Raw genomic sequence first — 12,460 nt, 5'->3', positions numbered from 1 at the left:
CAGACATTTTGGTGGAAAACATGTTTTAACAATTGACAGTTTTTTGTATGAATGAGTTTGTCTTATCTTTGACTTTGTACATGATTAGTTGTGTGTTTGCCCGTTGACGGTGTTTTACATTTGTGCAAGTGCATGGAATAAAAGACTCTTTGGTTCACACTCACAAGTCATTAGGAGTGAGCCATCAACAATAACACTACCTCGCCATTTTCCTACGATAAATCAAATAATTCTTTCTAGAAAAATGTTCAGGAAATGATTTGGAAATTACTGGAAATTATGAACAAGTAAAATAAATCATTACATAAAAACACATTTTTCTGACTCCACCCCAATAAAACGGAGGAGGATGGGGTTGAGTTTGTGCTGCTCACAGCTTTAAAAACGTCAACGGCAGCAGCACTTTGGAGACCGTGTCCCCGTTATTCAGCAGAACACACCGCAGGCGGGTTTTACTGGAACCGCAGACAGACAGACCACAGCTTTATTCTGAAGGTTCACCGCATTTCCCTTCTGAGGATCAGTAACGTGTGATCCCATCGTTACTGGGCAAACCTTGTCCACTTCCTGTCCGGTTCCGACGGTCCTGCAGCAGAGAGAGCCCACTGTTCAGGACCCAGATGTCTGGTGAGCTGCTGTACTTTCACGTCTGTCTGAACCGTCACTGACGCAGTTCATCTGTGTCTCTGCTGGGTGTTACAAGGCACTCTGGGAAAAGTAGAAAGTGAGTGAAAATGGCTGTAAAGACACACTGATCCATCCTGTGAACCCTTTTGTGTCCCGTGCAGACTTCCTGTCCCGCCTCCACCATGAGTGACATCTACGAGTCAGCGGCCAACTCTCTGGGTTTGTTCAGCAGCCCCTGTCTGACCAAAGTGGAGCTGCGACTCACCTGTAAAGGGATCTCAGACCGAGATGCTCTGTCCAAACCTGACCCCTGCATCGTCCTTAACATGCAGTCCCACGGACAGTGGATAGAGGTAGGTCGCCACGGCAACCAGACAGACCCCTCCCCTGCCGGTTTGTCGTACTGGTAGTTCTGCATGTGATGGTTTTAATGTTACTGCTCACTGGATCTTTTTCTTGGGGGTTTTCCAAATGATTCCTTAGATTAGATCGTTCCCTTGTGTTTCTACTTCATTCTTCACATTTGCCTGTCACCTTTTGTCATCTTTCTTTTCTGCCTGAGGAGTGACGGTCTCCCCTGTCCTTCACCAGGTGTCCTCCTTTTTTTGCCTTCAGTTTTGTGCTGCAGTGCTAACAATTAGGGCTTTCTCCCGGTCTTCATAGAGAACTTTCCGTGAATCTGTTTATCCGAATTTCTGGCCCGTACTGCCCATCCCCAATTGCTTGGTGTATTCCCGGGAAAGAGAAAGTATGCGTGTGTGAATATTAGGAAGCCGGTGACTGTACCGTGAAAGATCCAGATCCTTCTCCAGACACTGATCTGCATCACCGTCCTCACATGTAATTCACAGGGTTAGAAAAGCCACCGTGCAGAATGATCAGTAGCCATGTGCCAAGGCAGATAACTATGATGCTACCAAGGTAAACAATCTACTGTTGTATCCAATCCAGTTAAAAGGAGACTAAATATCTGGGAAAACAACACATGAATAATTGACAAGAACCCACAGGGACCAAATTAAATTTCTAGTTCTTTCCCAGCTGCTGTTTTGCTGACAGTCTGTATTGGTTTCCAGTGCCAGTGTGCTGCCATTATAAACCATTATATGGATTTAGAACCATAATCATTTCCAAAAAATGTCTTTGGAAAAGTTAATGCTGCAGTGTTTTTTTTATGTTTAGCAGTGAGAGCTAATGCTTGATTCAGAGTCACAGAAGGTGATGACGCTCTGACAAACGGTGGTTGCAGGAAACAGGAGGACATTTTTATCTTTTTTTTTTTTCCATTGTGTTATTGGGCATTTGTTTTCGCTGTTGGCGAAGTCACAGTCGTGATTTTTCCTGGAGATAAATGGATATTAGATTCTCTGCTGGTTTACTCTGTGGTGCGTTCTCAGCTTCCTGTCACATTAACGTCAAGATGTAAACACCAGTCCTGCTGCTCAGCTGCTTGTACCTGCAGGAACGAAGACTAATCATTTAAAGTGCCCTCACACACAGTCTGTTGCCCGTTAGTGCTGACTGCTGATCAGCGCGGTTTAATCTTGTCCTGCACTAAAGGATGATCCCCCATTTGTCGTGCTGCGTTCAGTTTACAGCCTGAAGCTGGAGAACTTCAGCGTCAGTGAATGTGTCCTGTGTCTTTAATGGGAAAAAAAAGTGCTGAGAGTTGAACGAGCTTCTGATGAAAACACTGGAGGCTGCTGAGCGAAATGAACTAATTAAGCTAACGGTGAGCTGCCGCCGGGCAAATGAAACAACCAAACATCTAGAACTCACCAGTGTCCAGACCAAAGTGCTGCCTCTTTCTGTCTGTTCCTGTTGCCTTTTACAATGACACCATCTACTTTTCATTTTAACTGTAATCGGTCTGTTTCTTAATAACTGCAACAAGGCTCTGTGTTGGTGTGCAACAGGTAAAAGTGTGGACTCGAGTCAGACCAGACTTTTGAATCTGGTTTTGAATCTGGTGACTTCAAGGACACAGCACACAAAAGTTACAAATGACTGTAACTGCGTCACAGAATTAACAGACCAAGACGCACCTGATTATTTTAATTCAAAGTGTTTTCAGTGGAAAAGAAATGGCAGGGCAACAACTACGACGGATGCAAAACCAGAAAAGTTTTATTTATATAGCAGCCAAATCATAACAGAGGTCACCTCAGGGCACTTGTCATGTGGCGCAGGTCTAGACCAGGACTCTGATTTACAGAGACCCAACATTCCCCCAATGAGCAAGAACTGGGTGACAGTGGCAAGAAAACCTCCCTTTAACAGGTAGAAACCCCGGGTCACGGCGGGGCGGCGGCGGCTGGGTAGAGGGTTTGTTCAGAGTCCAGTTTTACCTTGTTGTCCAGGGACTCCTGCTGCGTTCATGTCTGATGGTCCTCTCAGAACGAGGACTGAGATCCTGAAATCCACTTGGTTCACGGTGACCACAGCTCTTCTCTTCTTTAAGAGAAATACTAACCTCTGAAACTATGAGCAAATGACCTCAGCAGTACTTGGCAAACAGCCAATCAGATAGCAGCTTTAATTACCGAAGTCTCTGGGCATTATGAGCGCGGCGCCGTCCCCACAGAGACACCCTCCAGCCAAGAGGAATTAAAACACCACGTGAAAACGAGCCGGTCGGACGCTGAGTTCCCCAGCGCCAGTAAAACCACACTTGAGTGACAAACAACCGCACTTTTTCTCTGCTGCCAGCAGGTGCAGAACTATATTTTTGTATATTCACTAAAATAAATGTTGTTCTGCTTAAGCCTTTGCAGTGAATTTGGTGCAATTTGAATAATGGCTTCTTTATGACTCAAAACCCAAAGTTTAAGACTTGGACTCCACGACTTTTTTTAACCCTGCTGGTTTGTTTTCTTTAATACAAAGTCACGTGGTTTGTCCAACGTTGTTCAGACCCACTGGACTTCGTCTGACGTTCTAGCGGAGATCACACAGTGTCCGGAGATGCCAGATGTGTCGCAGATGTTTGGGGCAACGTGTCTAAAACGATGCACAGAACAAGTAGAAGGTCTGCCACTGATTGAACAGCTGCTAAATCACTGAGTCAGTTCAATCAAATTAGTTATGAATTTCCAATTTGATTTTATAGGTGTACGATTTGCAGTTCGGAGCTGGACCCTGGTGTTCGTCTGACAGATAATCTGTTTACTTCAATAACAGCGGTAATAAGAGTGAAAGCACAACAGAGCCTCGGTCTGCTCCCTCTGTGGAGTCTCCTCTCTTCCTCCCTCCGTTCTCTCTGTTATCAGCCATCTGGAGCTGAACTGTTCGGTTAAATTACGTCTGGTTGGAAGCTGCTCAGGTTCATTATCGCCACGACAGATGATGAAGTAGAAAAGCGACATAATTCTCTGCTGGTTTCTGTTTTTTTCGGGGATCCGAGGCTCTGAGGAGGGAAGGACTCCAAACACAGGGAATCCACACTGAGGCTGTTTCAACTGAACGAAATATATAAATGTGCTGCTGGGGTTCATCCATTTCTTATCATGGAGCTACTTCAGATTTTAAACGCCTTATCAAGAGGGGCATAGACTTGTAATGACTTTTGTATTGGTTAAAGAGCAGCTACAATAAGAACAAATGCTCAACACCGGCTGTCTTCAGTGGCTGGAATTCAAGGCTCCCGTTTTAGTAAAGACAGTCTTTCCAGCCCCGTACGGCTCCTGGGAGATGGAGATAGAGCTGTTAAGTCCTGCCTTATTTTACGCCTAAAGAGTCAGTTCACCCAAATTACAAGAAAGACATACATTTGACACTTAAACCAAACGTATTACTATCATATTATAATCACTCTATACATTTTTTGAGGAATTGGTGTAACCTGATCCTTTAGTGCAGACGCCGATCACTTGGTCCAATTCAGCGCGAGTAACTGACTTTTGGAGACACTGGATTCACAGAACCTGACTAGTGCTGGCATAAAACGAGCATATCTTTTTCACTTTTATTTTCTTTGACAGCAGACAGTAGAAAGATGCCGGGAGACGAAACAAAGGAAAAAACGGCGGTCTCTGGCCAGATGTGAACAATTAATGGACGCCACCACCACCACAATCAGGTCTTGTCTACAGTGTGTGTTGTGAGTTTGGTATCTGCTGCTGCTGCTTCCAGAACAATGATGAAAACCCACTCTGTTTTTTTTTTGACATAATTCTCTCCAAATTTAAGCATAAAACAATAAAACAACAATTAGAGATTTTAAAAACAAGGAATCATTGAATCTTGTTGTTGAACTAAACTGAAGCTAAATTTCTGACTCGTCCAGCAGCTGAACTCCTGACGTTTCTTTCTACAGTGGAAATCAAACATTGTCCAGAAAGTTGGTCCCAACTCTGTGGCAGAAGTTCCCATCAGCGTGTTGCACCTGCAGGTTGCTTTGCTTCCGCCTTCTGTCCAGTTCATCTGGAAGCAGCTCCATGGGGTCCAGGTCTGGAGACTTCGCTGGTCTTCCATCATGTGAAGCCTCCGTCTGGTCCTGTTCTTCTAACGTTCTGGGTCATTATCTCGTTGTAGGACGAAGCCCCGACCAACCGGTCTTGTTCTCCTCTGTTACTTGTCTTTCTCTCCAGTCTGACACCAGTAAACCAGTGACTGCTTCCTGCAGCACAGTGTTGACCTGATGTTTTCCTTCCAACAGCTGTAAATGAACCTGCTTCTAATCCCTGAAAAAGGCCTGTTTCCAAATACGTATATCAGCAACATTTTCTCATTATTTGGATAGAAAACACGATCCGTTTCCCCGTAGCTGTGTGCGCTGGCAGCTGAGACCGTTCAGGACTGTAAACCTGTTTACCTGCCTGTTGGTCAGATAAAACTAGCAATCTGAAGATGTCACCTTTTGTTCTTGTAATTTAGGCACTCGCCACCATTTTCTGACATTTCACAGACCAAGCACTTGATTAATGTAGAAAATATTCAGCAGTTTAACAGCTGATAAAATCACTTTTTTGAAAATCACTTTCTGATCGTATTGTTTGCTAGCTACAGGATTTCGTACCTGCTTGCAGGTCTGGTTTCTGTTTCGCTTTGTGCCACTGACTCTGGACACAGTTTTAGTCCCGTTGGCTTCTAACTCATCCTTTCTGCTCCTGACACAGATAAAAACTCTCCTCTCACCCTGTTTTCTGACTCTTGCTTCCTCCGCTGACCTCGATTTTCATGAGAGCTTGTCCCTCATTCATATAACCATCTCTCTTTCTCCATGTAAATTAGGGCCAAATGAGATAATGATTTTTTTCTTTGGTAAAGTGTCCCCTGGCCTGTGGAATGAACGAGTAAAGAGCTGATATCTGAGGTAAAAGCCTGTCCAGACATCAGAGGAGACACCACCTCTGATGTCTTGATTAAGGAACGGGAGCGCCACAATTAAAACCAAATTTGCCTCCTCATTAGCAGCTGTGAGATATTGTCACATCAGAGAGATTTTTCTTTTCTTCTTTTTATCAAGCCAGCTGGGCTCGGGGGAAACAGTGATCTGAGGCGCTTCTGTTTGTTCAGGACTAAACACAAAATCTGATCTCAATATTAGAGGATTCTCGCCATCTCTGCGGCATTATGGAGATTTTTTCAGCCCCTTTTAGCTCCTACTTTTGGTTTTACTGCACGTTTACTATATGTTTAGACCTCAGTGGCCATTGACTCCATGTCCAGCCACTAAAAGGAGAGCGAATATGGGACCTACACCTCATTCAGACTGGATTTCTGTCTGCAGGGGAGCTGATTTGAACATCACCTGCTCCGGTCAGTGGTTTTAATCCCGTCTGGAGCGCGTATGTCGGTAATTCTCCGCGGTGTGGCCGTGGATGTACAGACAGCTGTCGCCGGATCACTGTGATGCTGGAGGAAACTTAAAAGCAGGAAGATTCTGAATGAAGTCCTGCAGCCTCTGAAGTGGATTTCTGGAGCTTTATTCTGGAGGGGCATCAGAGATCACGATGTCCTCAGGAAGAGGAAGTCAAATCAACATGTGTCTCATGTCCGTGTGTCCTCATGACTGACTGATTTAGGGAGAAAGAGGCGGATTTTTGACTTTAATTCAACTCACACAGTATCTTAGCCCCCCCCCCCGTCAGCTAGGTGGCGCCCCACCGAATGCCCGTGTCTATGGCAGACCGTGTCTCGAACGATGAGTTAAATAACCGAGGGGCGCGGTGAAGATTTCATCCCCCGCCTCCTCCCCCTCTACTGTTCCTCCAGTCCGAATGGGGCTTTAACCGGGTTGTGATCGTCACTAAACACCTGGTGATATAAGGCAGCTGTGTTCGTGTCAGACTGAAACGCCTCTGAGTACAGGAGACTGGTATCACAGACCCCCCGGATGGATGGGGGCCAGTGGGAGACATGCAGCGGCCTGCTGTGAATTCACCCGTGCTGCACTTCAGCCCACCGCTGAGGTCAGACGTTGGGTCCGAAGGGGCGTTTGAGTGTCGGCAGGGATTATAGTCTGGGTGAGACGGGAGCTCCCTGCTGTGCCTCTTAATGCTTCAGTCTTGTTCAGATCCCAGCGATGCCAGTAAGTCATCAATCTGTAATGGTGGTTTTATAATGGATGGCGTTTGCTCGCTGGCTGTGTCTGTTAAAGCCTGATTGGCCCGGGGATTATCATCGGTGCTGTGGGCCTCTCTCTCCTGCCTCTGGTTTGTCTCCTTCACGTTTTTAATTGACCTTTTAATTACGTCATTAAGAAGTTCGTTTTCTCTCAGAACCATCTCAGGCTGCTTTAGCTGCATTCACCCAGCCGTCAGCTTTCAGTTTTGAACAAAGGCTTGTATCTGCATCTTCATGGCTGTTGGGCAAAAAATTCAATGATTGACAACATGGTAGTGAAACCTATGATGATCATGTGATTACACGCTGAGTCAGAGGAGCGTAACTGTTGCCGAGGCCGTGATTGACACATCAGGGAGTCTGCCAGTCCCGGAAAAGTCTGGGCGCCTTAAGATGCCTCGAAATACATTACGATAGAGTGTTTGAAGTCTAACATTTGCTTATTGCTGCTACTGTTTCCCAAGTGAAGATCAAATTCACGACAGCTCAACAGCTACTTTTAGTTTCACTTCCTCTGACTGACTTGACTCGTTGTTAGTTTGGAAGAAAGAACAAAGTAGGGAGACATTTGGAAATCAAAGACTTTCACTAATAATCCTGGAACATACTGAATCATCTGTGTATCTGTTGTATGTTAGTAGAATGATGTTTCTTCGCTTGACGAGTTACTGTCTCTCCACACAGTTAAATCGTTGGGTCACAGCTCAGATTGAAAAACGCCTGAATTTTTGTTCCAACAGCTTAATACACACTTATATAATGTTAATGAGCTGCCGCAGCGGCAAGTGAGGCCAACGTGGATCATGTATCTTCACTTCCTCAGTATGATGTGAAATCCTGGTGAACCAGCGAGATTCTGTCGGCGGCAGAAGACGGGAGGGACGGAGGGGCGGGATTATTGAGGCTTTTAATCCCACCTGCTTGTGCAAGTTTAGGACTGAATGTTCATGGTTTCACTGGGAGGAAGAGAACAACGCACCACAGGAGTTCAGGAATACAATACACACTCGTCCCTGCATGCAGTCAGCGTTACGCCCGTTGTTAAATAAATCATTTAAAAGATATGCTACGGTCATAATCTCGGTGACAGCCCGTCTCAGTCAGAGAGCCGGTTATCCAGCTGCATTCGCTCTCTATCCAGCTGTTATGAAGACTTGGGCCTGAGCAGACACAGCTCAGGGTCTGCTACGTAACACCAGCCTCTGTCCGTGGATCGGAGGGGATGCAGAACTCTCCCAAAGAATTTCTGATCCTAAAAAAAAAAGGGACTTCTCAGGGGGATATGGACGTTAGTGGTTGAGCCGTTGATTTCAGGTGACCCCATTTCTGGGAGTAAGAGCCCCCCCTTTATTTTCTCTCAGTCAGTGTTGGTGACTGACTGTCTTGGATGGACACGAAACTCTCCTGGTTGAATCGTCAGAACCAAAGATGAACAGTTCTGTTAGAAAACATCTGCTTATTTGATGAAGAGTCAAAGGTACAAGACGCCTGTGGACAGAAGAACTGGAGGAGAGAAGTCGACTACGACTCCCAAGGCGCATTAGATCAGTTAAGTGTTTTTGAACCCACTACAGCTCTGATCCACACCTCTGACTGAATTCTTCTCCATAGCAACAGCACCTGGCTCGTTGGCCCATGGGTAATGTAGTATTTAGAGCCGAAACAGATTTAGTAAAACCAAAGTGTAAATGAGTCAGACGGGTGGGAACCTATAGAGCGAGGCCTGTGCTTCTATGTCGACAAACACTGGAAATCCTCGAAAGAAAAGTTTGAAAAGGGAAATCAGAGAGAAGAAGAATGAACAAACTACATACAATATGTAAATCAAACAGACGTGTTCTTCAGAGTTTCCCCCCGTTTCAGTGTCAAGACAGAGAACAAGACGATTTACTACATTTCAACGGCTGCAAGTTTAAAGCAGGTTTTTGGAGAGGCTGCGTTTTGGACCATAATCGCAGCTAAAGGCAGCAAAAGTCCTGGAGGGAATCTGGTCCGGGATCTGTGATAATGTGCAGGTCAAAGCTTTTCCACAGCCGTAGTGGACCTTTAACCACTGTGTCTGTTTCTGTCTGAGTCCAAAAAGGCATGAGGTTTGTTATAAATGTTACTCCGTCACTTCCTGTTGCATAAGTGTGTGTGTTTTTATGTGTTTTCTAAGTGTGTGTGGTGTGATGTGGTCAGACCTGCTTTCTGTTGCCCCACTTTAAGTTTATATTTTTAGCCGTCTGCTCGGTGGAGGAGATGCGGATGAAGCGTCCGCACGGACGCAAGCTCCTCTCCTTCTACTCCTTCGTTTTCCCTCCGCAGCTGTTGTCTGTTTCATCCCGCTTTCATATTCACTCTCTTTTATTTTGGAATCAGAGCAGATCTGAAACCCTCCCGCTATCTGGCTGTGACTTTAGATCAGCCTGAATCCGAGGCGGTGAGGTGACCGGAGGTCACGCCACTGACAGGATGATGACTTGTTTCCCCCTCTGATTGGTTTTTCTCACGCACTCCTTTTATCTCAGGCTGACAAACAGATTTGAGCAGATAAAGAAGGCGCCTTCGGTCTGTCGGATTCTCTCAGATCTCATTTTCAGGACTCGTCAGCGTGTCAGTGTTTCAGTCAGGACGGATACAAATCAAAGCTTTATTGGTTCAAACATTGATTATTCTTTGCAGTATTAAAAGTTAACTGCCAGTCACAGAGAGAACAACCTGCCAAGCATTAGCAACTGGAGTAGCATCGGCTTTCTGTAAGTTCAGGTGCTGTTTGATGGCTGGAGGTATTTCTGTATCTACACCAAACTAAAGGCTGATCCGCTGGCTGATTTATGCCGAACTGAACGCGTTTACAGCGGCAGCGGAAGCAGAGACGTTTGCGTTGGGAATTTGTAGGCTCAAAACAAAAGTGCGAGTGGTCGTGTTGACCCTCCTCCCAATCAGACACCACAGCATCAGTGAGGTCCAGCACGGATGCTGGTGATGAGGTCTGGCTCGCAGTCGCTGCTCCAGATCATCCCAAAGGTGTTGGATGGGGTTGAAGTCAGAGCTCTGTGCAGGAAAGACAACGTCTGGGAAAACCGTTCATTTATGGCGCTGGCGTCATCCTGATGAGAAGGGGAGAGGAGGTCCGGTGGATGGAAGCATCATTCTGTCAAGTTGTCGACCGCCGCCCTGATGCGGCTTAACGCCTCGTGGTTGACCCATTGTTACGACTGGCGGTCGACTCGTCTGATTAATCCTCGTAACCAATAACAAAATATTACAAACACACAATACACAAGAACAAAACATCACACCTCCTCTCAGACGCACTTGAGGGTAAAATGCCTCTCACGTCTCAATACAAATTTTCTTGGTTCAGTATAACGCCATGTTCCTTAGTAACGAGTCACTCACTGTCCGGGCTGCGGCGGACTGCAGCTGTGGGGCGTAGGCCTCATGATAGCTGCCAACCTGCTAACGCAGCACATCAATTAAACTCACAGAATGAACAACACTGAAGTCGTGCGCAAACATTAGCAGAGCAGAGCTAAATACCAGAAATGTAAGAACAAATCTTCAGGCTGGTGATTGATCTGCTTCCATCTTGTACACAGAGATTCTTTCATTATATTCAGGGAATGAATTGATTCACAGATGAGCCACGTAAGCCCTCTGAACATTAACTGCACTTACAGCCGCAGAACAAACACAGCAGGATGAAACATGACAGACCGAGCTTAGTGGGACGATGGTACCCTACAACAATCCCCCCCCGATCAGCACAACCTATCCTGCCGCAGACGTTTGAAGGTGCCGCTGGCCCGTTACCACTGCAGCAGGAAAGACATGATAAAATGAATGATGTCTACATTCAGTTTCAGGGTGCTGGCTCCCTGTCATGTCTTACTACTGCAGAACAGGGTCCCTGTTAATGTCATCAGCAACGCGCTGCCTTTCCTACTATGACAAGTCAAAATGTTTGCTGGGAAAAACACCTGTGCAGTGGCTGTTAGCAGCGGGAGTGGCCGAGGCAGATCAACCCACTAATCAGACCGGGCGTCCTCATACGTTTGGACTTATACTGTAGTAAATGGCTGTGCCTGCAATCGCTCCCTATTTATTATGTAGTGCACTATATTTACTGTCCTGCATTTTATGACAACAATAATTATAATAATCCTTTATTTACAGAGAACTTTTCTAAACCCACGTTACAGAGAACTTCACACAAGGCAACAACCTCGAGAGAAGCAGATCTGATACCTTGATAAGCAAAATAGAAAGAGAGGAAAAACCAATGTCGCCAACAGTGTCGCCAGGGCCCGTCGATAAAAATCCAGTCGAATGAGGAAAATCTCTCCAATAAAAGCTGTTTTAAGAAGAGATGTAAAAGAGGTCCCTGATTCTGCTGACCTGACTTCCTCAGGCAGCTCGTACAGATAAAGCAGGTAAAAGATCATCTCAGGCTACGTACTGGCTCACAGGAGACTAAGAGGTCGGATACACGGCACGGAGTCCAGGACTACTGGGACTAGCTGAACTCTAGTCATGGTAGTCCTATTATACACAAACGCAAAGTTTGCACAGCTATACTTGTCAGGACATGGCATTGACGTCCATTCACTGTGGACAGCCTGACCCTTTGCCTCATTAGGACCAGGCTTCGGTCCCCATGAGGACCACTGGTCCCGACAAGGTCAGTGTTTATACCGGAAAACAGAACGCGTGCGTACAGACACACACACCCACACACACACACACAACCTTCTGTAGACTATTGCTCCATTTTAGAAAAGTACAACGTTTTGAGCCCAAGCTGGCTCCTCAGCAGGTTCACAGGTATCACATAGACTCAGGTGCGTCTCCTTTTATTAATAGTCTCAGTCCCTCCCATGGGTGTGGCACACATCTCCAAACCAGACTCAACGAAATATTACTACTACTCTGCCGACTACAGACGCTACTGTGTACATGGGACATTTGTCACAAAATGCAAAAATACAAAATATCATCAAGTGAGTTAGAAAGTAAATCTGAATCCGCTGAGAGAAGAAGTACGACTTTATTCCTCTGACACCGTTTATTCAGTGGGACTCACACGAGTCAGACCCGATGCAGAGGCAGTTCTGAGTTCAGCTTCCCACCTGCTCTTCAGCCGTTGCTACTCGGCAGTTTGGTTGTTTTTGCACTGAAGGAACTTATAGTTCCGGATCTTAATTGTCCTATTAAAGCAGAGTTCATTGATCCGTTTGGCCGTCTGGAGGCTGTGGACCAAGCTGAAAACACAACCGTTATA

At 45.8% G+C, this 12,460-nt stretch overlaps 1 protein-coding gene across 1 annotated transcript in view; it reads left to right on the top strand.

The window, feature by feature from the left end:
- cpne4a (copine IVa) overlaps nt 1-12,460 on the top strand; it is a 73,353-nt gene that overhangs the window by 14,742 nt on the left and 46,151 nt on the right. The window contains exon 2 of the mRNA XM_040117841.1: nt 789-980. Coding sequence (XP_039973775.1) covers nt 810-980 — 171 coding nt within the window. The 5' untranslated portion in view covers nt 789-809. The remainder of the gene's footprint in view (nt 1-788; nt 981-12,460) is intronic.

Source organism: Xiphias gladius, chromosome 22 (genome assembly GCF_016859285.1).
Source record: "Xiphias gladius isolate SHS-SW01 ecotype Sanya breed wild chromosome 22, ASM1685928v1, whole genome shotgun sequence".
In the NCBI taxonomy this organism is placed as follows: Eukaryota; Metazoa; Chordata; class Actinopteri; order Istiophoriformes; family Xiphiidae; genus Xiphias; species Xiphias gladius.
Note: the sequence above shows the minus strand (reverse complement) of the source record. Positions and strands in the feature narration are given on the sequence as shown.